At 44.8% G+C, this 26,371-nt stretch overlaps 2 protein-coding genes across 3 annotated transcripts in view; one reads left to right on the top strand and one right to left on the bottom strand.

Moving 5' to 3' along the window:
• WDFY4 (WDFY family member 4) overlaps positions 1–5,319 on the top strand; it is a 184,123-nt gene extending 178,804 nt beyond the window's left edge. For both annotated transcript variants that reach the window (XM_083738111.1, XM_083738112.1), the window contains 2 exons: positions 1,834–1,945; positions 4,809–5,319. In XM_083738111.1, coding sequence (XP_083594237.1) covers positions 1,834–1,945; positions 4,809–4,875 — 179 coding nt within the window. In that variant the 3' untranslated portion in view covers positions 4,876–5,319. The remainder of the gene's footprint in view (positions 1–1,833; positions 1,946–4,808) is intronic.
• A 6,835-nt stretch (positions 5,320–12,154) lies between these two features.
• Positions 12,155–26,371, bottom strand: part of VSTM4 (V-set and transmembrane domain containing 4) — a 31,313-nt gene continuing 17,096 nt past the window's right edge. The window contains exons 6-8 of the mRNA XM_083738514.1: positions 21,283–21,389; positions 19,454–19,515; positions 12,155–12,373 (exon numbers count right to left, since the gene is read on the bottom strand). Of these exons, the coding sequence (XP_083594640.1) occupies positions 12,248–12,373; positions 19,454–19,515; positions 21,283–21,389 (295 nt within the window). The 3' untranslated portion in view covers positions 12,155–12,247. The remainder of the gene's footprint in view (positions 12,374–19,453; positions 19,516–21,282; positions 21,390–26,371) is intronic.

Genomic DNA, 26,371 nt, shown 5'->3' with positions numbered 1-26,371 from the left:
TGTGAACTAGATGGTGTAGGGACGCGGGTGGCGCTGTGGTCTAAACCACTGAGCCTCTTGGGCTTGCTGATCAGAAGGTCAGCGGTTTGAATCCCCACGATGGGCTGAGCTCCCATTGCTCGGTCCCTGCTCCTGCCAAACTAGCAGCTCGAAAGCACACCAGTGCAAGCAGATAAATAGGTACCGCTCCGGCAGGAAGGTAAACGGTGTTTCCATGCACGCTAGTTTCCGTCACAGTGTCCCGTTGCGTCAGAAGTGGTTTAAGTCCTGCTGGCCACATGACCCCTGGCTCCCTTGGCCTGAAAGCAAGATGAGCGCTGCACCCAGTTACCTTTGACTGGACTTAACCATCCAGGGGTCCTTTACCATTTTTAAATTATTTTTTTACCTGAACTAGATGGTTCATTGGCAGGCTCTTCTTATAAAGTATGACTAAGAAATGGTTACAGAAAAAGAAAGGTCTTTAGCAATATGCACCAATCACATTTCAGAAAAGCTGTCTGCTGTGATGGAATAAAAACTGGAGACCTGCCAAGTCTGCAGAAACCAGCAGGGGGCTCCTGGTCCAAAGATTTCTTCCGTTCTTGTCCACCGTATTGAGCTCAAGTCAAATTCAATTGAGCTCCGGGGAGGGAATGTAAAGCTTAGAAGTAATGAAAACCCCAGCACTTAAAAAAAAACACATAAATAAATGGTACCAGATTAGCTAACAAATACAGCAGCTGCCAAGAGTCTGGTTTTTGACATTCGTGTGTTTTTGAAATATTTGCGCACACATATGCAGAAAATGCTTTGCAAGTTGATTTTGGGTGAGTGCTATTGCACAAGTGTCACGAGCTTTTTCTGTTCCGGTGTAAGAAGTCTGATTTATGTAAGTTAGATGAACGCAGTTAACGAGAGATTATGGCTTTGGCAGGCCTTTTTTGCATGTTGACTATGCAAACGCACATTCACAGAAGTTTCAAAGTTTCATGTCGTGGGCAGTTCCCACTTTCCCCAACTGGCATGGTTTTCTGGTTGTGGGTGGACTAAGATGTTTATCTTACGTTGAACTAGGGCTGTGCACTAAATCTCATTGTTAGGTCTATAATGCTTAGCATAGCAAGATAATAAATGTATTGTTGGAAGAGAGATTCCACACAGATATTCTTACCACTGCAGCATCTCTCACTACCAATGAGGCTTAATCCTAGCAGACGCCAGAGTCTGTGTTTCCTAAAAAGTCTACTTACTTTCAAGGTATTTTCAACAGCCAGAGATATTCCCTTGTCTCTTTCGCAACATTATGGAAGGGGGGGTGGGACTATTAATCCAAAATGTGGTCATTACAAAGACTGAAGTAACAATGATTGAGTTACAATTTTTGCACAGTGTTCTTGGCATTTAATTATTGGTTGTATTATGAGCAGATTTAGATAAGTTGATAATACCAGGACTTCATGTAATTTGTTTTAACTGGGCAATTATGGGCTGCATTATATCCTAGCAGCAAGGTATTCTGGGGCATCTTATTAAGCACCGAGCCAGTAAACACTGATGAACAATTTTGCTGAACTAGGCATGCAATTTAGAAAGCAATAATACACAAATCCAATTTAGCTCACAATTGATATAGCCACACGTCAGCACATGTAACTATCATAGCCGGCAAATTCAATTGGGACAGGCCCTTCTGGCAACAGCACAAGCCAGGATTAAATATATCTGTTCTCCAGTTAACAAGTTGCTGACTATAAACAATAACATTTGCCACTTCCCGCAACCCACCCACCCCCAAATGAAAATCCCCAAGCATTTTCTGAATATATATATATTTTAAAAACCACACTACAGGCAACAAGGTGGAGAAACCATTCACCCTCTGCCTGGAGATGAATCTCAGCACGACTCCGTCGGAGAGAACGAGCAAAACCATTCCAGCTGTCACCGCTCTGGCGGTTTCCAGGTAATCATTTCAATCGCAGTATCTCCTATGGCCACGAGAGAGCAGACTAACAATGGATTTGGTTTTGCAGTTTCATTATGAATCAGACTTTTCTGATGGGGGGGCGGGCGTATGGCATATAAAATAATGATTTGCCTTAGCAGCAAAATGGGGGCGGGGGCTGACAGGCGCTGAGGAGCGCTGTGTGAAGAATCTCCCTCCAGAGACCAGAAAAGCAACAGCTGTCAACATAGTTGTGGACAGTAAAAATTTTAGGAGCAATGTTTTCTTTAATCTGCCCCCCCCCCCACCGTGCAAAATGATATCTTTATGAATACCAAGACCATGAGGCACAGCAGATACCCAAGTATGACAGAGTTGGATTTTTCAGTTTTCTAATTCCAAAAATGATGGGTGCTAAAAAGCTGCAACAAGACTTGGGAATTCAAAATATATTTTGGTTAAATTAATGTAATTCAGTTTTGCTTGGTAAGTAAAACGTGGGCAGAAATTGCACGGACATCATGAAAGATTATTGTCAAGTACTTGCTGCTATTATTATTATTATTATTATTATTATTATTATTATTATTATTTAGCATTACCTGACATTTTCAGAAGGTAAAATTAAAATTCTTTGGTTTTCCAAAAGCAGTCAGTGTGCTTCCTCATCAGACTAACCAAGCTAAATGTCCAATCACAAAAATAATAGCACATTTGAATTCCTCACACCCAGTGCTGTCTTCTGGGGGGATGCATACCCCTAAACATTTTGTTAATCTAAGTTTGGCCTCATTGAGGGGCAGTATTTCAATATGAGTAGGAAAATTAGAGTACCGCTCACACCCAAAAACATGTATTTAAGACCCCGCAAAGAATAAATTTGCAAAAAAATAATAATAGGTTTCATCCACTAAAATGGCATTCCCTACTGTCATAGAACTAGCAGCTCAGAGCCTGGACTCTGGACCAGCAAATCCTTGATTCGAATCTTGCCTCTAGCATGAAGTATGGGCAATCTACCGTTCTCTGAGCCCTGAGCGACAACAACAATACTAACCAGACTTAGAAGTGTGTAGTGAGGATTATAGCAGACCGTGTACGTAAATCACTTTGAAATAAAAACTAAGCATTAAGTAAAACAAAGAAACGGACTTTAAATTGCACAGAGAACTTTGTGGTGTCCCAAAGTGGAGCAGCCCAACTGGAAATTGATAGCTAGCCAAACAACCGAAGTCAGCCCAGGGAATCAAGGAAGGCATTTAAATTTGATTCAGAAAGTTGCTGGATTCCGAGATCCATTTATTTGTTTAGGATACGCACAGAGGTATCTCAGCAGAGCTGGAAGACTTCCCCACTCCCCAGTTTGCAGAGCACAAGTCTCGGGCACTCGCTTTATGAATGACAGAGAAACAAGCCAAAGTCAAACCATTTTTGTAGGCAAATTAAAAAAAAAAATCAATGGGGTGTGTGTGATAAGAAATTTCTGCACCAGGTACCACCCAACCTTGCTACGCCACTGTCAGGGGCACATTAACTAACCCTCCCAATACTTCTCTGCTTCCTGGAGTGTAGTCTCTCTGATCTTTCCCATGCTTGAGAAAGATGATGATCCATGATCATGGGAAAGATCAGCATAGCTGTCAACTTTTCCCATTTCTTGTGAGGAATCCTATTTGGAATAAGGGAATTTCCCTTTAAAAAAGGGAAAAGTTGACAGCTTTGAAGATCAGTCACTTTCCATAGCTCCCCACACCTTCCACCTCGACTCATATCTCCTCCCTCTTCTACTGTGCAAACTGTTCATTCCTCCCCACCACCCCCACAATAAAACACGACAAAATGCCCACTTGCAGGACTTCTGAGTCCTGCACCCATTTGCAACTGCTTCATACTGTACAAGTTATTCATTCAAACCCTTGCATCTTTATCTAAAATGACCTGATCAGCAAGATGAGTTAAAGAAAAACTAGACCTGGGATCCTTGGGTCTGATTGACAGCCAAACCGGAATCATATATTTCCCCCTGGCTTGGGATTCTAGTGTGGGTATAGAAGGCTTCCCCCCTGATGCAGACTGCCCCTCCCACAGACCTGCAGTTTGCATGGAGGGGGGCAGGAACAGCTCCCATTCACTTCAATGGGATCATTTCTCTGCTGTCTGGGGTGGGGGTGGTGAATCTGGATCAGGGTGAAAGCTCATACCCTCCAACATTTCTCTGATGACTACTTCTTCTTCTTCTTCTTCTTCTTCTTCTTCTTCTTCTTCTTCTTCTTCTTCTTCTTCTTCTTCTTTCCCACCCATCTGACTGGGTTGCCCCAGCCACTCTGGGCAGTTTCTAACATATATAAAAACATAATGAAACATCAAACATTTAAAAAAATCCCTGTAGAGGGCTGCCTTCAGAAGTTTTTTAAAGGTTGTAGAGTTCCTTATCTCCTTGTTTTGGGGGGGTCACTTAATTCCATAACCCCCCCACATTTCTCTGATGAAAATAGGGACAACCTAAGGAAATGTGGGTAGCGCTGTGGGTTGAACCACAGAGCCTTGGACTTGCTGATCAGAAGGTTGGCGGTTCGAATCCCCGCGACGGGGTGAGCTCCCGTTGCTCAGTCCCTGCTCCTGCCAACCTAGCAGTTTGAAAGCACGTCAAAGAGCGAGTAGATAAATAGGTGTCGCTCCAAAAACTAGGTGCATCTTATGGTCTGGTGCGTCTTATAGAGCGAAAAATATGGTATGTGACATTCGCGGCAATATTCTCCAGGGCTTTGCTTTGAAATGAGTCTGTTCCAGTGAGCGCCGGCAGCATAAGACTCTGAAAGATCCAGATGTTGTCGATTGTTTGGTTCCTAAATATGTCCTTTCTGCCTTCTCCCCACGCAAGGAATTCTTCCAAGATCCTGGCCGGCGATGACACAGGAAAGGTCTTCTGCTGGTCAGTAGATGAGTAGGAAGAACCATCGTCTGGTCCTCAATGACCTCACCTGGACGTGAGATGTGCAGAGAATGATGAACCACAATACCGGCAGAGAGAGGTGTAGGTCTTGGGTATACTCTGCCATAGTCTAAGCCTAGTATTAAATAATTTGGTATCAACCCAAAGACTTTCTCTTGCCAACCAATGCTGGAGGTTAAGGAAATGTCCTTATTACCAGCATTTATTCTTTCCAGGAAACTTGGCAGCTGTGGACTAAAACCTTTGACCCTGGCCTGTGAACCCTCTAAAACTTACCATAACCATGGGGAAGGGGGGGTGTTACCTGGGGTCCAACCCAGCTCCATTTTCTCTCCCCACTGCATCCTCGTTCAGTTACCAAAGGTCTGTTTGTCTAGGGCAGGGGTGTCCAACTCCCAAGAGACTGCGATCTACTCACAGAGTTAAAAACTGGCAGTGATCTTCCATGTATGTTCTCCCATCTTTTTCACAATTTCAGGTGTCTTGGAAGTATTTTTAATTGTTTGTAATATACGGAACTGTTTTTCAATATATTGTTTTTATATGTGGAGTTGTTTAATTGTTTTATACATAAACGGTTGGGAATTGTTTTTGCATGTTTCTTATTTTCTGTTTGTTAACGGGTCTGTTTGTTTTATAATTGTATATTCCACTGTTACAACCTGGCCTGAGACCTTACAGTTCAAAGGGCAGGTTGGTTAATCTAACAATAAATAAATATCTCATTCCCCTGACCGTGTTCCATCGGTTCACAAAAATGGATTTCCATTTGAAAACTCAGCAGGAGTTTCTTGGGTTGCTTTAATTTTGTTGTGCTTACCTTACTTTTTAGGTGTCTGGTGGGGGGAAAGGGGCTTTCTTTCATTCTACAAATCTAACAGACCCTCTAAGTGTCCCTGTTTTCCAGATTTAAGTCTCAGATTTACAGGCGCCGTCCCGGTTTCTGATTTGATCCTGGAATGCCCTGCTTTTCCTATTTGCTTCAGAGAAACAATGGAGGGTATGAAGTGACCCCTGAGCCAAGGAGATAAGTAACTATACAAAGATATTTGAAGACAGCCCTGTAGAGGGAAGTTTAATGTTTTATTATGTTTTTATATATGTTGAAAGCTGCCCAGAGCCGCTGGGGCAACCCAGTCAGACAGGCAGGGTATAAATAGTGAAATTATTATTATTGAATAGGACGTCCCTATTTTCATCAGAGAAATGTTGGAGGCTATAAAATCAGTGGGCTGAATTCTGCAACCTTCCGAACTGCTCATTGACAACCTTATGAAACCTTTGGCCGTGCTTTCCTGTAAGTTCAGGAATGCACGGAAGACCGCCTACTGCTGTTTGTTGTTGATTTTTTTAAAAGGAAAAGGGCAGATTAAGTCTTTTTATCGTTAAAGAAACCAGTGTGGATTATGAAAGGGAAAAGGAAAACTTCCCTTAATAATGACATAATTAGCAAGCGGGGGGTGGAGTGAAGGGACCAGTTGCAAAATGGCTTTCTCTGGTTCCAAGGGCTGCGTTTGGGTCGTTCAGCATCTAGCCGTGGAGTTTCTGTCGCGTGAGGGGTGCTTCTGGTGCCTGCTTGTGATCTGAATACAGATGGGCTATTTTGAGCCTGTATTTACAAACCTTTTCACTGTGTCACGGCCGGAGCTGTGATAAGTGGGAGTAGGGCCTGTGCAGATCTACTCAAGCCTGGCTAATTGTCCCAAATAGAACGGCTCACTAGAGTGGAAAATAGTCTCCATCTATCTAACTGAAGAAGATAATGACCTTTTAAATAACAGGAGCAATTTTATCTCAATACCTCAATTACTGTGAACTCTCAAAATGTCAAAGTGCCGGGCACTTTCAAAATAACTTAATTTAGACATTTATAGCTCTCAGACACTGCTAGTTTCTTATCTAACCTAATTATGGGTTGTTCAGGAAATGGCGAAGCATCCCAATTAATGTTATTTTTTATAGTGATACATAGGCATGGCCTTTGGCTTTCTCCCCCACCGTGGATGCTGCGATCTGCTCACAGGGCATTTTATTTCATTCTCTTCCAGCAGATCATGCCGTCTTTCCAACACGGCCACCGTGGGGACTGCAACCTTCCTGCAATGCTCAGGACTCCCTCGTGGAGCAGTCGTGTGCCCCACCTAGCAGAGGGGTGGGTATCTGGGGAGCAGAAAAGGCTAATCACACATGCCAGAGTCGTAAGAGCCTTTTTTATTACAATTACATCCGTGTTTGGAGGACACCATCAAGTAAAAGCTACCACCTAGTGGATGTAGTAGTTAAAGGTAAAGGTAAAGAGACCCCTGGCCATTAGATCCAGTCATGGCCGACTCTGGGGTTGCGGCGCTCATCTCGCTTTATTGGCCGAGAGAGCCGGCGTACAGCTTCCAGGTCATGTGGCCAGCATGACTAAGCCGCTTCTGGCAAACCAGAGCAGCGCACGGAAATGCCGTTTACCTCTCCGTCAGAGCGGTACCTATTCATCTACTTGCACTTTGATGTGCTTTTGAACTGCTAGATTGGCAGAAGCTGGGACCGAGCAACGGGAGCTCACCCCGTCGCAGGGATTCGAACCGCCAACCTTCTGATCGGCAAGTCCTAGGCTCTGTGGTTTAATCCACAGCGCCACCCGTGTCCCATGCAGTAGTTAGGTCCCCATAAAATCTTCTCTGTCCAATCTCTTACACTTGCACCTTCATCCAATGGGTGCATGCGCAGAAATTAAGGGTGTGCATTGCATACCCTCCAACATTTCTCTGAGGAAAATAGGGGCATCTCATTCCATAATATATAAACTTAATAAAAAAATTTAAAAACATGCTATCGCAATCCCTGCCCATCATGGCTGGTAAAATCTAGCAGGAGGGGATTGACTGTGAGAAGTGAGCTTACAGGGAACCAGGCAGAGGAAATAAATAACTCTCTGACTTTTAGAAGACATCTGAAGGCAGCCCTGTTTAGGGAAGTTTTTAATGTTTGCTGTTTTAACGCGTTTTAATATTCTGTTGGGAGTCGCTCAGAGTGGCTGGGGAAACCCAGCCAGATGGGCAGGGTATAAATAATAATTTATTATGATTGTGACTGGATGGGTCCCCTGGCCTCTGTCTCCCAACAAAGTCTTTATAAAGGGCACCCAAAGCAGTTTCCATACCAACATTGGTATCTGTATCACAGTGGTTTTGCTCCCACCAGCAGAATAGAAGTTATGAGGAAATGGTTGCTTGGCTCCATAGCTGTCGGGTTGAGGTATCCCACAAGGTTCCATTCTCTTATCTTATTTAACATCGATATGGAACTTTTCGGAGTTGTCTGCTGGGGATTTGAAAGCACAGGAAATAAGCCCCATAGAGCTCAGTGGGACTTACATCTGAGGAAATGTGCTTAGGATCGCATCTTTTTTTGCTTTCCCACAGTATTTTCTGATTGAACTAAGCAATTGGTACACTGCACCCCAACCTTTCACTTGCCTGTTTCTGTGCTTTGCTCAAATTCTTCCTCATTGTGACTGGGTGCAACAACCAGCCGGTTTCGACGATGTTTGCTGCTCCCAGAAATCCTGGACAAGCAGAATACAGTGGTACCTCAGGTTACATACACTTCAGGTTACATACGTTTCAGGTTACAGACTCCACCAACCCAGAAATATTACCTCAGGTTAAGTATTTTGCTTCAGGATGAGAGCAGAAATTGTGCTCCGGCAGCGCAGCAGCAGCAGGAGGCCCCATTAGCTAAAGTGATGCTTCAGGTTAAGAACAGTTTCAGGTTAAGTACGGACCTCCAGAACAAATTAAGTACTTAACCTGAGGTACCACTGTATTGTTTATTTTGTTTATATCCCGCTTTTCCTCCAAGGACCTCAAGATGCTTGTTCATGTTTCTCCCCCGTCTTCAGTTTATCCCGAAGACAATCCTGTGAGGTAGGTTAGGCTGAGAGTGAGTGATTGACCCAAGGTCACCCAGTGTCCAAGTGGGGATTTGAACCCTTGTCTCCCGGGTCCCAGTCCAGCACTCTAACCCCTATACCACACTGGCTGTCTTGCATGGTGCTTGGCCAATTAGCATTGACTGGAGAAACAGTCATGGAATGGCTTTATTGTGTGGAATGGCTCACATTAGGTATGAGAAGTGTTGTGTTTGTGTGTGAATCATTCCTTAAATGTGCGGGGAAACCAGTATAGACCTGTGGCGTTTGCCTCCTAGGTGAGTCATAGTAAAGGTAAAGGTACCCCTGCCCGTACGGGCCAGTCTTGCCAGACTCTAGGGTTGTGCGCTCATCTCACTCTATAGGCCGGGAGCCAGCGCTGTCCGCAGACACTTCCAGGTCACGTGGCCAGCATGACGAAGCTGCTCTGGCGAGCCAGCGCAGCACACGGAACACCGTTTACCTTCCCGCTGGTAAGCGGTCCCTATTTATCTACTTGCACCCGGGGGTGCTTTCGAACTGCTAGGTTGGCAGGCGCTGGGACCGAACAACGGGAGCGCACCTCGCCACGGGGATTCGAACCGCCGACCATGTGATCGGCAAGTCCTAGGCGCTGAGGTTTTACCCACAGCGCCACCCGCGTCCCTCTGGTGAGTCATAAGGAAAGGGTTAAAATGAGTGTGACGTGATTGGCCAGTGGAAACTCATAGGAGTTAGAGTGAGAGTCAGTGTTGAGTGAAAGTTAGTTGAGGGTTGGGAGTTGGAGAAGGAAGAGGGAGGAATAGTCTGTGGGTTGGTCGAATTGTGTGGTGAGAGAGTGAGAGGAATTGTTAGGTGGAGTGAGATAGATAGCTGGGATAATCAGTTTGAAGTTGTTAGGAACATTGGGTCAGTAAAGAAACTAAGATTAAGAAACTGACAAGAAAAAATGACTGAAACCGTAAGCTTGTTCATGCCTATAAAATAAACTTGATTATTTGTTAATGTTAACAACTGACTGGACTCCGTGTGTACCTGCGAGAAACAGGTTGTGGCAGCGAATAAAGCAATTACAGTGGTGGCACAGGGTCAACAGACCGTCAAATGTCCGGGGGTCCTGTGTGATCGCCACAAGACCCATTAGAAACTTTTAACCAGATGGACTCTTCGAGTTTTCCTGTTTAAGAAGACACCTTAAAATGGAAGAGTGGTCTAAAGAGGCGTGGGATATATCTATTAATGCTAAGTTAACATGTGCTATTAAGGTAAGACGAGGGACACGCAGGTGAAATGATTCTGAGGAGATACGGAAGGTATTTGTCGAATTTGCACTGTTAAAATGGAAAGGGGTCAAAACATCGCAAGAGGTGCTGAAATTTTGGAAGGTTGGAGAGTTACAACGGAATGGTCTTGGGGGTGGGGGCGCACATTTTTATTTACTTTTTTATTATTACTTTGTCAAAAAAAATTAAAAATAAAATAATAAGCTGGCGGCGGGGAGGAGACATCTTAGGAAAGGAGGGCACTGGTTGGTTGTAAATTAGAATAATGAAAGGCCGGAGGGCAATGTTACAGTTATTTAAAAACGAAAGAAAGCACGTGAGACTTTGCTTGTAATGACCCTGCAATGGCATCCAGGCCAAATGAGCCAATTAGAGCGAAGTGCAATCAATTCCCACATCCTGGGATCTCTCGACAGGCAATCTCCCCTCCCGCGCTGTGTCCCCCCCCACCACCACCTGTACCCGCCCATGCTAATGTGATTTACTCCTGTTTGCTGATGGCGATAAAGTTTAATGTGGAAGAACAAACTATATTTAGTCAAAGCTCCTCTCTCTTTCTCTCTCTCTTCGAACGGTAGGACACACAACATTAACGTTAACAGCCTGGTGGGGAGAGGCTAATGGAGGCTCACTTGTTTCCATCTCAGCGTAAGACCACAGTTTACCAATGACAGCAGAAGGATGAGGAGAAATATCATGACTCAGCAACACAGCCAGGTGCCAAGTTGTCCTAGAGAGGATGTCTACCTTAGAAGAAAACCCCTTGCCATAAATTTCTATACCCAAAGGTTCCGAGGTGGGGCAGTCTCTTCCTTTCAGAAAGTACTCCCTCTGGGAACTAGGCAGGGCTGTCAGCCGGAAATGACATCATGGGGGGGTACTTCCTCTTAGCCCCCCGAACGAGCGTGAGTTCTGTCCCCTGCCTTCAGAATTCCCATCAGCTGATAGAGCAAAAAGATGAACGAGAAGCAAACCAGTACAACAGACATAAACATTATGTTATGTATATATTGGTGTCATGTAAGGTAATCTTAGGGACGCAGGTGGCGCTGTGGGTTAAACCACAGAGCCTAGGACTTGCTGATCAGAAGGTCAGCGGTTTGAATCCCCATGACGGGGTGAGCTCCTGTTGCTCGGTCCCTGCTCCTGCCAACCTAGCAGTTTGAAAGCACATCAAAATGCAAGTAGATAAATAGGTACCGCTCCAGCGGGAAGATAAACGGTGTTTCCGTGTGCTGCTCTGGTTCACCAGAAGCAGCTTAGTCATGCTGGCCACATGACTCGGAAGCTGTACGCCGAGTCAGCCACTAAAGCGAGATGAGCGCCACAACCCCAGAGTCGGCCACGACTGGACCTAATGGTCAGGGGTCCCTTTACCTTTTCTAAGGTAATCTTAGAGGTAACGTGAGATGAATGTGCAAAACTACTAGCCAATATGCACTTTCGCCATGCCACATGGAGAATGTGCAGATAATCAGCACATGAACAGAAAATGGTTTGCATTCTCGGGGGATTTATGTCTCTTTCTAACAAGGAGAACATGCATGTCCCAGGTGCATTTTGTACATTCTCTGGGCAACATGTGAAAACTTTGTGACATATTTGAGAATGTGCATATGCTGCCAGAATTTGCACACATTTCCAAGTGCTCATAGGACAACAGTTTAATTTCCTGGTATCAAGTGGTTTGTAGTTTCTTGGGGACTTCTTCCCCACCCCCTTTTTGAGGATGAGAAACCACATTTTCCCGCCTTCAGTCTGCAGGGACCTCACCTGTTCTCCAAGATTTCTCAAAGATTATAGAGAAAGGCTCTGAGATTACACCTGCAAGTGTTGGTGTTTGGGAACCCAAAGGGGCATGGATTGGAAAAGCATCCTTGGATTGCAAAGTTCTCTGGGACATCTTCCCACATCTAGCAAACAGAGGGGTGCCTTTGTACCTAACTCCCATCATCAAAAAAGAATCAAAATGCTATTTAACATTAAAAGTGGGGAAAATAGAGGCTTCAGCACTCTCAGCTTCAAACTTAAACAGGACATCACATAGATTCTCAAGAAGAATAATTCTTATAAAAAAAACAAGACAGGAATGGAAGTAAAAAGAAAAGAAGAGAACGTTTTATCAACAAAGAACACAAAAAAGGAATTTAAATATGCCATCGAAAATAGGACCTGTCCTGGGTTTACATGTTGTTTTCTTCAAAGAGAATCTGAGCGTAAACAGTCATAGTAGGAATGCCTTGCGCTTCCTGGTGGGGTTTGATGAGTTCCAGTTCAGCATAGGTTAGATTCTCATCAGCGATTTTTGGCTGCAAAACACAATTGGAGAAGTGTGTCCATTCAATTGAGTTTACTGGGTAATTTGGCAGTCTGCCTTTTAGCAAACATGCGGCAGCAGTAAAATGAACAACGGCAGCAGCAAAATAGAACTATGGCCCGGAGCCAGGGCTTCCCCGGTTACATATAGAATCAGTTCCTCAAACATGAATCAGAGGGTTGTATCCAACTGAGATTTATTTAGAGTAGACCCACCGAAATTAACGGATCCAAGTTAGCCATGTCCATTAAGCGCAATGGGCTTACTCTGAGTATGACTGAATCAACAGCACGTGTTTACTCAGAAGTAAGTCCCACTGATTTAAATGGGACTTAACTCCCAAGTAAGAATGCATAGGCCTGCAAGCTAAGAGGTCTATTTTATGGGCAGAAATACAAAACATGACTTGTGTGGAAAATGTCCAATTAAAATTAGATATATAAAAAGGCAACAAGCGGCAGCAAACCCAAAGTAGAACCACTTCTCCACCCTGGTCTTCAATATATAGTTCAACAGTGTTCTTCTGAATGCTCCCTTGACCTATACTGAAACCTTCAGTACATAGTGCCTAGAACTCACCTAAAAGTTCATGGTAACCTTACTGGGACATTCGCAGGAAAACCAAAATGCTTTACAAAGCTATTGTACTGCCAACTGTACTGTACGCGTGCGAAACAGGAACCACTTATAAATGCCACCTCTAGCTCTTCGAAAGATTCTAGCAACAATGTCTATATATATATATATATATATATATATGCAGGTTTTGGTGTCCTCGGGTGTCTTCCCGTGTAAAACTTTTACACGGGAAGACACCCGAGGACACCAAAACCTGCATTCCTGTACCCGTGAAAATCTACGAAAGCATATATATATATATATATATATATATATATATATATATATATGGACCATAAAGACCATAAAGAAGGCTGATTGCCGAAGAATTGATGCTTTTGAATTATTGTGCTGGAGAAGACTCTTGAGAGTCCCATGGACTGCAAGAAGATCAAACACATCCATTCTTAAGGAAATTAGCCCTGAGTGCTCACTGGAAGGACAGATCGTGAAGCTGAGGCTCCAATACTTTGGCCACCTCATGAGAAGAGAAGACTCCCTGGAAAAGACCCTGAAGTTGGGAAAGATTGAGGGCACAAGGAGAAGGGGACGATAGAGCAGTGTTTCCCAACCTTGTGCCTCCAGATGTTTTTGGCCTACAACTCCCATCATCCCTGACCACTGGTCTTGCTAGCTAGGGATGATGGGAGTTGTAGGCCAAAAACATCTGGAGGCACAAGGTTGGGAAACACTGCGATAGAGGACAAGATGGTTGGACAGTGTTCTCGAAGCTACAAACATGTCTGACCAAACTGCGTGAGGCAGTGGAAGACAGGAGTGCCTGGCGTGCTCTGGTCCAGGGAGTCACGAAGAGTCGGACACGACTAAATGACTAAACAACAACAAATTATATATATATATATATATATATAATCACTTGGAAAGAAAGGCAAACTAAATGTCAGTGTACTGGAAGATGCAATGATTCTTCAACATCAATTTTGTTAGACTAGTCATGTTGTTTGGATGTCTGATTATCATCTTACAAAGCAACCACTCTATTCCCAACTTAAGAATGGAAAGCGTAATGCTGGTGGTCAACAAAAGAGCTTTAAAGATGCTCTCAAGGCAAATTTATATTTTTTTTAGTATAAACACCGACAACTGGAAATCACTGGCCTGTGAGCGTTCCAACTGGAGAACAGCCTTTACCAAAAGTGCCATGGACTTTGAAAACGTTTGAACCCAGGACAAAAAGGAGAAACATGCCAAGAGGAAGGCACACTTGGCAAATCCTCACCGTGACCAACTTCCGCCCAGAAACCCATGTCCCCACTGTGGAAGGATTGGACTCCACAGTCACTTATGGACAAACTGTTAAGACCATATTCATGGAAGACAATCTGAGTTGGCTATGAGCGATCACAGAAGGAGGAGGAGGAGGAGGAAAACCTAGAAACCAGGTCGATCAGGGAGGTTACGTTGGATCCCTCTTCATTGATATGCTCTCTTTCTGTCTGTGCTGTGATATATATTAGAATTCAGCCATGTCAGTCTCCATTTGGAGGGTTCAAGTAGTCTAGTGCAGATGGTAAAGGTTTTCCATAGGCCTCACATATGAGGAAGCATGACTGGATGAACTCTAGAGTTCGGTTTCAGGAGGCTAGGCCCATTTAGCCTTTGTGTTTTGCTCTCGCGGGCACCTTCTGTTCATGCCAAACCAACAGGCCCTTTTCTTCCCCTCCTTGGTTACATTTCTCATTCCAATTCCATCCCAAAACATCATGAATCCAAAAACGGCCCTGCAACACCCAGCTCATGTAAATTTTAGAGCTAAGATTTATGAAATCACATTGTCCAGGTGTATTATTATATTATCTGGAAATTGCATTGTTTTCTTGGGTAGATTATCTCTTTATTCCTACTTTATTCTATTAAGTTTGGATATGAAAAATAACACTCGATTCTTCCAATACAGGTCACCGGGCAGCATTGGCTGATGTGTTACTTTCATACATTTTTATGATGTTCCTATAGTAAACATAATTTAATAAAGCCAAAACACACTAAATAAATAATTGCATCTAGAAAAGCAATAAAAGCAAATAAAATTAGTACTTTCATAAGTGGAAAAGGTACTTCAATTACTGCTACAAGCAACGGCGCACCATAAAATGTGTAGAATAATTTCCCTTATGCATATTTCCAGTATGTAATAATTTGATTGAAAATATGAGGAAACACACAGGAGGTTCAAAATTGTGGAGCACATACAGTTCTCAACAAAGGATGTGTAATAACTGAGCATGGGAGATACAGCTTTATCATAGCCCCTTTCCCAGGCAAAAATCGGAGGAGGGGTCTGTGCGCTGCCATTGTCTATCTTTAATTATATTTTGCCAAGTTTGCTTAGTTGGAAAGAGAGCTTTGCGCGGATTAAAGTTAAGATGAAACTTTCCCAGCGTGTAACCGCATAGGCTTCTCAGAACACCATTTTGACCTGGAAATTAGAGCAGCAACAGCTGAAACAAAAAGGGCCCCCAAACCCAACTGCTGGAGTCAGCAGGGGGCCCTTGTGATTCCCTCCACCCCCCCCCAAAAAAAATCTATTTTTGATGCTTTAGAAAGCACTTGTGAAGTATATCATGGAAGAAAATAGATTTAGGGCAGAAATGTAGAGCCAGCGACATCATCTCTGCTAACGCCCACGCCCAGAAAATGCCATAAAATTGGAACAGATGTTGGGGTCAGCAAGGCAATGGGGAGAACGGCCCTCTTCACTTGATGGCCAACTGCAATTCACCATTGGCTCTTCTCTTCCTAACACTGTTGTGCCTTGGAAGTCAAACGGAATCCGTTCCGGAAGTCCATTTGACTTCCAAAACATCCGAAAACCAAAGCGTGGCTTCCGATTGGCCGCTGGAAGCTCCCACAGCCAATCGAAAGCCCCGATGGACATCTGGCTTCCAAAAATAGCTCACAAACCGAAACAGTCACTTCCAGGTTTGCGACATTTGGGAGCCAAAACGTTTGAGAACTAAGCTGTTCAAAAACCAAGGTGCGACTGTACATAAATATGCTGGCGAATAGTTGTGGCAATCTTTGTTTCCCTTTCTGAAGCTGCTGGGTGGTGGTTAATAGTTTTCAGCATGTTTTTGCTGTTAGTGGGGAAAGAGATGGGTACTTGACATGACTCATATGCATGGCAGTTTCCAGCAACAAGAGAAAATATACTGGCCTCTTGTAACTTTTTCTCTGAATAGAGAAAAGGGAGGTTGGGAATAGCAGTTGTGAACAAGCAAATGGCAAGGAAGAAGGGTGTAAACCAGCCCTCTCTGCTTAGTGTGGGTGATTTTAAGAGTCCCCAAACACCTCTCCAAAGAGGGCCATCTTCAGTGCTACACACTAGATTCATTCACCCATCAACACCAAGATTCGTGATTCTGGTGGGGCAGTCCATGTAGACTACATCAAACTCAATAGACCAATGGTCTGACTTACGCAACTTCATATGTTCCCAATCACTCCAAGGCTCCAGGCCCTGTGGAAGCACTCAAGGAAAGATTCACAAGGAGCAATGGGAAGGAGGAATCTGACAGCATGACGCTGTCATGGTCACTGCAAAGATCCCCAAACTGCACTGTACCAATTGGGAACCCAGTGCTGATTCTGAGGCCACCATGAAACTCTGCAGAGTCCCAATGTGGTCAGTAGGGCTGGGCGATAAAGCAATATTTCACCCAAAATTCATATTGTGGTATTGATTTCATAATTTTGGACCTGTTGTGGGAAAAACCGTGAAGCCAGCCAATTCCTCAACAAAGCTCCATCCTTATTTCAGACCTTGCGATATATCAGTAGAGTTAAAGCTCTGGTTTTCCCAGTAGTGATGTATGGAAGTGAGAGCTGGACCATAAAGAAGGCTGATCGCCAAAGAATTGATGCTTTTGAATTATGGTGCTGGAGGAGACTCTTGAGAGTCCCATGGACTGCAAGAAGATCAAACCTCTCCATTCTGAAGGAAATCAGCCCGGAGTGCTCACTGGAAGGACAGATCCTGAAGCTGAGGCTCCAATACTTTGGTCACCTCATGAAAAGGGAAGACTCCCTGGAAAAGACCCTGATGTTGGGAAAGATGGAGGGCACAAGGAGAAGGGGACTACAGAGGATGAGATGGTTGGACAGTGTTCTCGAAGCTACCAGCATGAGTTTGACCAAACTGCGGGAGGCAGTGGAAGGCAGGAGTGCCTGGCGTGCTCTGGTCCAGGGGGTCACGAAGAGTCGGACACGACTAAACGACTAAACAATAACAACAACATATCACGATGTTGTAGAACAGGTATCGCCCAGCCCTAGTGGTCAGTACTTTTCTTTCTGCCTCCAAATAATTGGGGGGAGCCATAGAAAATCACTTTTGTGGGAGCGAATCAGCCCCACGGGCCAGCAGTTAACCTCCTCTGCTGTAGCCTGTGGGACAGGTTAGGAAATGGCACTGTTGCCAATTGTTCTGGCAGTCCAGTCTCATCATTTGATAAGGCCCCGAGAGACCGTGTACCTAGTTTGTGATTACATTTTGTAATGGGCAAAATAGAGGCGTTTGCATTTGGTGGAGGCTATATGCATTTCCATTTTGTATATTTCCTTTTTTAAAAAAACGGAAGTATTGGGTATATATATCTGCAACTAAACAGCAAAAGTCATCTAGCACAATATCTGCATATTATTATTATTATTATTATTATTATTATTATTAAATAGCCAATATATGTACTGCAATTCTCCATTACCATTTTTGTATTAGGGAAAACTGTACAAATTGGGGGATTTGGTGTGGTGGGAGAAGTGTCATCTGCAAAAACTGTGTGAGTGTGTTTGCGGGCGGGTGGGTTAAACTCCCTATATCTAAAGTGCTCCTCCACTTTTTACCAAAACTAACAGGCATGAAATCTGATCCTGGATCACTGCAAGCTTGTCAACTTCAGAACCAAGCCTTCCCTGCTATTTTAGGCAGACCCAGAATTTATTTTGGAAAGGGAGAAGTTTAAAAAGTGCTTACACACACAGTCTGGCAGAAGGATACATTCAAGTTACACATACAGAATCCTTGCCAGCTGTGCTGGCAGCTGTTGAGAGGGGGAGCTGAATTTCGCCCTCCCTGCTCTACATCTCCTTCCCTTGCTAAACAGCTGAGGGGCACCATTCTGTAACTTCTCAGAGGTTTCAAGTTAATAAGAGGTCTTTTAAAAGTGGGTACTAGGGCATTTTTCGTGGGACACAAATGAAGGAGCAAACCTGATATCTAATCTATAGTCTAAAGGTAAAGGACCCCTGACCGTTAAGTCCAGTCGCGAACGACTCTGGGGTTGTGGTGCTCATCTCGCTTTATTGGCCGAGGGAGCCGGCGTTTATCCGCAGACAGCTTCGGGGTCATGTGGCCAGCATGACTAAGCCGCTTCTGGCGAACCAGAACAGCACACGGAAATGCTGTTTACCTTCCTGCTGGAGTGGTACCTATTTATCTACTTGCACTTTGACGTGCTTTCGAACTACTAGGTTGGCAGGAGCAGGGACCGAGCAACGGGAGCTCACCCCGTTATGGGGATTCAAACCGCCAACCTTCTGATCGGCAAGTCCTAGGCTCTGTGGTTTAACCCACAGCGCCACCCGCGTGAATAGGAGGTCTTTAAAAAATGCGTACTAAGGCATTTTTCCTGGGCCACAAATGAAGCCACCCACCTGATATCTAATCTATGGTCTACCTTCCAGCTAAAATGAGCTATGCACCTAGAAGGTACAAGCAAAACATGTCACTATAGTTGGGAGGGAATCCTATCCACACAACAATCTGGGTGAAAGTGAGAATTGGATATGCAAGAATACTTATTGCAAAGTACTGGAAGACACAAGATCTACCCATCCGGGAAGAATGGCAGATGAAGGTGATGGTCTACATGGAACTGGCGGAAATGACTGGCAGAATCCGAGACCAGGGAGAAGAGTCGGTGGAGGAAGATTGGAAGAAATTTAAAGACTATCTACAGAAACATTGTAAAATTAATGAATGTTAGAAGGATGTTGGAATGAAGCTATGTGGTTTTAGCAGAAAGGTTATAAAGGTTTAGGAAAAAAACAGACTGTTAATTGGTGAAAGGAGGGAAAGTTAAGTTATATTATATTAAGATAAATTACAGGACAAAAATTGGAAAAGATGGAAAGGATTTGCTGAAATAGCTAACCGAACTAGAATACAAAAAAGGGAGGTGTGAGGAGGTCAAGGAAACAAGCAAATGAAAGATAAGTTATGGGAAGGTTTGATGTGTTTTTTACTTGTTTCTATTTTTCTGCTTTTTTCTGTTTCTCTTTTTTCTTCTTCTCTTTTTTCTTATTGTGATGTGCTGTTTTGTTTTTGTTTAATATGGTGTTTTTATATTTTCTTTTTGTAACTTTTAAAACTTTAATAAATTAATTAAATTTAAAAAAAGAGAATTGGATATGCCTTTGTGGGGCTACTTACCAGAAGAACTTTCCTTTGTGGTTTCAGAAGCTTGGGTTTGGGGAAAGAGGTGGATATCGGTGCTGTAAAGGTAAGAACAGAACGGCGAGAAATTACTCCTTATTTCTGCAAAATGGGTTCCTTCTAGGACATGCCGAAACACTCCTAAGCTTTGACTCAGGGAAAACCTGCCAAAATAATGGAAAAGCAAGGCAAACGGCACTCCAGATTCAACAGTTTGAGCACAGGAATGATCCTTGTGGTCCCACATAGATTCAAGATGATTCTATGTGGAGCATCCCACACCAATTGAGGATTTCCCTGCAGAATCACTTGCACAACTAATTTCCCGTCCTCATCCAGTTACCACTTGGGGATTCTTTCTGAAAAATGAGTAATTTTCCTTATCAGTTGCTTGGATGAAATACAGTGGTACCTTGGGTTAAGAACTTAATTCATTCTGGAGGTCCGTTCTTAACCTGAAACTGTTCTTAACCTGAAGCACCAGTTTAGCTAAAGGGGCCTCCCGCTGCTGCCGTGCCGCCGGAACACGATTTCTGTTCTCATCCTGAAGCAAAGTTCTTAACCTGAAGCACTATTTCTGGGTTAGCGGAGTCTGTAACCTGAAGCGTATGTAACCTGAGGTACCACTGTAATAAGCTTGGATTCACCACTACCCTACCTATCAAACAACCAGTTGGTGCAATTATTACTTTTGGAAGAATGCTTTTTATGCACACAGTCCCACTTGCTGCGTGAGAGTAAATTACATTTGGATCAGGGCCAATCCTGGGACGTACTGGAGTTGATCTCGCATGGGTGCTGCCGTAGCAGCAGATAGATCAAGGGTGAAGAATTGGAACTGGCCTACCTGTCAGTCATCTGACACCAGTTGATTGTCACCTGTCAGATTTCAAAGGGTGATGCCAGATGGTATCAGAGGAACTGCTGATCAGAGGTTACCATAATCTTCTTTGAAGACACGCTTTCAATAGGCTGATGGCACTGGGAGTATTGCCGTCAAAGGGACCAGCTATAACTGCTGACTGGTGCTAATGGTGAGCCCTTTTTAAAGTTTGTTTAGAACTCTCTCCTGATGCATCAATATCCTTTTGTTGTTGTTGCATGGTGTGCACTGTCAGGATCTCGTCCTACACTCGAGTAGGACCCTGGCAGAGACACATTCCTGACTGGCATGTTCTCTCTCTCCTGGTCAACCGTTCGGGAGCTTCGAAAGCTTTCTTCAGCCCGAACATCACAGTGGCCAATGCCAACAGACATCGGCACACTTATGGATCCACAGAGTTTTCGCAGTTCGTGTGACAGACCTCAGCATTTTGGCTAATCTACTTTTATTTACATATAAACATACACGGAGCACTGCAACATGGCTCCCCCTCTCTCTAGCATCAGGCAGCAAAGAGAAAGAACAAAGGACAACAGTCCCACTTCACTGAACACAGTAACACAAACATCCTGTCTCCGTCACTTCCCACTCTGTGGAGTCAAAACATACACCATCATGTGATAGACAACAATCCCATGACTGCAATCATGGAGCAGGAATTCTAACATGTGGATCAGTAAACTATGCTGGAAAAAGATGCAAACCAAAAACTGGCACATCTTCCAGTTCTGGAGTTCATCTGATGTTCTGCAGGACTAACCAGAAGGCTGGTCGAGTCAAACATGAGAAAGAAGCAACTCGCAGACCAACCACGAAACTGAACAAGGGTTGTCCACCCATTGCCAGTCCTGGACTGTGAATATTTGGTAATTTTCGCCTTGGCCACTTCTTTGGACCCAGCAAACCACCCACCACAAGACACTGCTCAGGAGGTACCACACACCTTTTGCTGGGATGGCAGGAGGCTGCTCAACTTTCTTCTTCTTCTTCTTGATTTTCACAGGCTGTTCTGGAGACAAGCTTGTCACACTGGTGACCGTTTCCCCTAAGCTGAGAAACAAGAGAACCTGGTGAATAGAGAGCAGGAGAAGAAAAGCACATAAAACCCTCTCTGGGATGTTTAATTCAAGGTTCATTTTAAAAGGGTAGTCTCTTCTCCAAAACCTTAACCAATTATCTGCCTTATTAACCATCTCTCTCTCTGTCCTCTCCCCCATGCTTTTCAACATTTACATGCAGCCGCTGGGATAGATCATCAGGGGGGTTTGGGCTGGGTGTTCATCAGTATGCGGATGATACCCAGCTCTACCTCTCTTTTAAATCAGAACCAGTGAGGGCGGTGAAGGTCCGGTGTGAGCGTCTGGAGGCGGTTGGAGGATGGATGGCGGCTAACAGATTGAGGTTGAATCCTGACAAGACAGAAGTACTGTTTTTGGGGGGACAGGAGGCAGGCAGGTGTGGAGGATTCCCTGGTCCTGAATGGGGTAACTGTGCCCCTGAAGGACCAGGTGCGCAGACTGGGAGTCATTTTGGACTCACAGCTGTCCATGGAGGCACAGGTCAAATATGTGTCCAGGGCGGCTGTTTACCAGCTCCATCTGGTACATAGGCTGAGACCCTATCTGCCTGCGGACTGTCTCGCCAGAGTGGTCCATGCTCTGGTTATCTCCAGCTTGGATACTGCAATGCATTCTACGTGGGGCTACCTTTGAAGCTGACCCGGAAACTACAACTAATGCAGAATGTGGCAGCTAGACTGGTGACTGGGGGCGGCCACCGAGATTATATAACACCGGTCTTGAAAGACCTACATTGGCTCCCAGTACGTTTCCGAGCACAATTCAAAGTGTTGGTGCTGACCTTTAAAGCCCTAAACGGCCTCGGTCCAGTATACCTGAAGGAGCGTCTCCACCCCCATCATTCTGCCCGGACGCTGAGGTCCAGCGCCGAGGGCCTTCTGGCGGTTCCCTCATTGCGAGAAGCAAAGCTACAGGGAACCAGGCAGAGGGCCTTCTCGGTAGTGGCACCTGCCCTGTGGAACGCCCTTCCAGCAGATGTCAAAGCGATAAGCAACTACCTGACATTCAGAAGACATCTTAAGGCAGCCCTGTTCAGGGAAGTTTTTAACGTGTGATATTTTACTGTATTTTTGGTTTCTATGGAAGCCGCCCAGAGTGGCTGGGGAGGCCCAGCCAGATGGGCGGGGTATAAATAATAAATTATTATTATTATTATTATTGAGTGTTTGTTGGTTTTCAGTTGTCTCCGCATCATCTGATGAACCTTCATCACTGTATTCTTACAAAGACCAGCTTAGCATGCCACAGTGGATGCTGAATTTTTGTGAAGTCACAAAACATTATATTCCCTCCTGGTTGCCCCAAGATAGGGATACACACTAGCGGTTGGCTTCCATTTATTGTGAATAATTTCAATCAAAGCAAATGCAGAAATGGGATATCCATTATTAGGAAGACGTTTCTCAGGGGGGAAAACAGATGTGATAATCTAATCAGTTTTTTTGCCAACCTTGAGTTCAGATATTTTGGACCACAACTCCCACGCTGGTTGGGGCTGAGGGGAGTTGTAGTCTTCACCCAAAATATCTGGAGGCCACCAAGTTGGCAAAAGCTGATCTAAAATGGTTTGCATACACATTCACTGCTCTGAAAACACATTACGGATTTCCACCACAACATCTACCACAGTTACCGTATTTTTCATTCTATAAGACGCACCAGACCATAAGACGCACCTAGTTTTTGGAGGAGGAAAACAAGAAAAAATATATTCTGAATCTCAGAAGCCAGAACAAGAGGGATTGCTGCGCAGTGAAAGCAGCGATCCCTCTTGCTGTTCTGGCTTCTGGGATAGCTGCACAGCCTGCATTCGCTCCATAAGACACACACACATTTCCCTTTACTTTTTAGGAGGGAAAAGGTGAGTCTTATAGAGCAAAAAATACGGTATATTTCTCTTGGTCTTCCCCCCTAAATTTGATTCAACTTCATTATTACAAGCACTGATGGAGTTTATTGTATCTTCCCCTCTCAGGACACTATGAGAAGTTTGACTCCCCCTACATGTTTTTCTTTACATTAAATTGTTTGTTTTTAAGTATTTATAACCTGCTCTTCACTGAATATTTCAATCCCAGAGCGGGGAAACGATGAAATGAAATAGTAATGCGAATGTACAGCTAGCAATATACAAAAATTACAGAATCCATGAAAGCCAGTCCAATGAATAAAACAAATTAATTGCTCCAAAATAAAATAAACAAAGCTGGTATGGACAACAATTAGAATTTCCAATTTAACCTTGTATCACTATGGTAATTTACACAGAGGCCTAGTTTATACAGAAACCAGAATCAAGAATACTGTTCCCGGACTGCAAAAACACTAATATTTTAGTGCTCCCCTAGAAGAACAACTTCCTGTGCTTAGAAAATCAGTACATCTGAGAATAAACTAGGCTAAAAAATTTCCCTACAGCAAGCATAGGCAAAATCGACGCCCCAGGTGTTTTGGGACTACAATTCCCATCATCCCTGACCACTGGTCCTGCTAGCTAGGGATGATGGGAGTTGTAGTCCCAAAACATCTGGAGGGCCGAGTTTGCCTATGCCTGCCCTAAGGTCTAAGTATTTTACTTGCAGGGAGAATTTTATCGGCAGGAGGTGGAGAGCATTCAATTATAGTCTGAAATGGTGTAGTCCAGGGGCAACCTAAGGCAACCTGGGGTCGGCAACCTGGGGTTGTTTTACTAGCCCACGAGCCGGTCCTGACCTGAGCCACCTGGGTTTGGGGTTTTGGAGACAGTTGTTGGGTTTTGATACTGCTTGCCTTTGCCCTGTTTATCGTGCTGGTTCTGCTGCTGTTTATTGGCACTGTTTAGTTCAGTGTTTCCTAAACTTGGGTACCACTCAACCGACAAGCAGTCGGCTGGAGCCGCTTTGGATTCAGATGTGGAATGTGACCTCAGGAGAGTTGGTCCTCACAGAGTTCCTATGGATGAAGCAACAGTAGGTAAAAGATCTTCATGACCAGTGAATAGAATTATTTCTGCACAGGTCATACTGATCTTCCCAAGAAACCTGGAGCATGTGAGAACTGGTAGAAATGCATATTAGAGAAGTTCCGGGAGACCCAAAGGAAACTGCTGCTTTCACTTACAAGAACTGGGAGAAGAAAAACCTTTTCTCGGCATTTGTCGTACAATTTTAGCGGTCTAATACTGGTGCTCTCCAAAGAATACCCCCCAAAAATTGAGGGGAAATGTTTGTGCATCCTATTGAGCGAATGCAGGCTCCTTGGCTTCAGCGATAGCAACGCGAAGCCTCCGAAACGCAGAGGGAGCGCTCCCTCCACGCTCCGGAGGCTTTGCGCACCGACCCCTCTCACTCTCCAGGCATCAGGGATAGCCACCTGAAGGCCTTCGGAGCGCAGCGCAAGTTCCCGCTGCATTCTGGAGCCTTCAAGTTCCTTTCACTGAAGCCAGGAGATTCTTGCTCTCCCGGCTTCAGCAAAAGGAACCCAAAGCCTGAGGAGCTGCGCTCAGAAGGCTTCAGGGATAGCCGCACGCCGCCCCTCCGGCAGGGACAAGCTTCACACGGCTATGGCTTCCTGCTTGCTGCCTTGGCTTGTGCCATAGTCATGTGCAACCCCTCCGGCAGGGAGAGGTTGCGCGCAGGCTGTACGCTGCTCTTTGGGGCTGGGGGGGGGGAATAATTTTTTTTTCTTGATTTCCCCCTCTAAAAACTAGGTGCGCCCTATGGTCCGGTGTTCCCTATGGAGCGAAAAATTCGGTACTTCCTGGTACAGGCTCTACAAGCTCAGAACCAGGACATTCTGTTCTGCCTGCTCAGCCTCATCTAAGATAGAAGAAGGACCTCCATTAGAGGATTCCTTGATCTGATGCCTCCTTGGCAGGGCACGGCTAAGAATTCCATTGGTGAGGATGAGGTGATGCTTGTTCTGCATCCTGCGAAAGGCGGCTTTCAAGGTGAGGCAAGCTCCTCTCAATCCTTAAAAAAGGCCACATGATTGGTTCTGGCAAAGATGGAAAGTTGCCATGTCCTTGTGGACTTGCCAAAAGGGAGCTTCATTCTTATGGCAGCAAGTTATTGGCATCTTCCTCCATCATTAGGGCCCACTGCCTTGGAGGAAAGGGCACCCAACAAGGGTATTTTAAGATATGGTTACCAGATATTTTTCAATGAATCCAGGGACACATTTTGTGTGTGTGTGAAGTCAAGTAGCAATAGGGAGTCAGTAGTGGGGATGGTGAGGCAAAAGACCCTGGGCCCAAACACACATGCATATTGTATAAAGGTGCAAAGCCCTTCTTTTGCACCCTGTGAGACATAAATGCGCAGTTTTTAAAGAACTGGGTAACGGCGCGCCGCCTGCCCGTGACTAACTTTTTATTATATGTTAAGAAATATACCATATTTTTCGCTCTATAGGGCGCACTTTTTCCCCTCCAAACATGAAGGGGAAAGGTTTGTGTGTCCTATGGAGCAAATGCAGGCTTCAGGCAGCTATCCGCAAGCCTTCGGAGCCCAGCAGGAGTTCCCGCCGGGCTCCGAAGGCTTGTGGATAGCAGCCTGTTCTGGGGGCTGCGGTCGGGGGAAGCTCGGGCTTCCCCCGTCCCCAGCCCCACGAGCTCCGGAAGCGGCGGCGAGGTTGCGCACAATCTCGCTGCCTCTCCTGGACCTGTTTTGGGGGCTGGGGTCGGGGGAAGCTCAGGCTTCTCCCGCCCCAGCCCCGCCCCGACCTCCCGGCTGGAGAGGTTGCACGTGGCTAAAGAGGAAGCCAAGACAGCCAGTGGGATGGATCCCGCTCAATGTCTTGGCTTCTTTGCTCTTTGGGTCTTGGGGGGGGGAAAATAATTTTCCCCCCTTTATTTCCCCCCCCTAAAAACTAGGTGCGTCCTATGGTCCAGTGCACCTTATGGAGCGAAAAATACCGTATTTGTCAGACAGAAAATAAGCAAAGCAATCCATATAAACTATTTGGAGACAAGTA

This window comes from Podarcis gaigeae (assembly GCF_964106915.1).
Source record: "Podarcis gaigeae genome assembly, chromosome: 5".
NCBI lineage: Eukaryota > Metazoa > Chordata > Lepidosauria > Squamata > Lacertidae > Podarcis > Podarcis gaigeae.
Note: the sequence above shows the minus strand (reverse complement) of the source record. Positions and strands in the feature narration are given on the sequence as shown.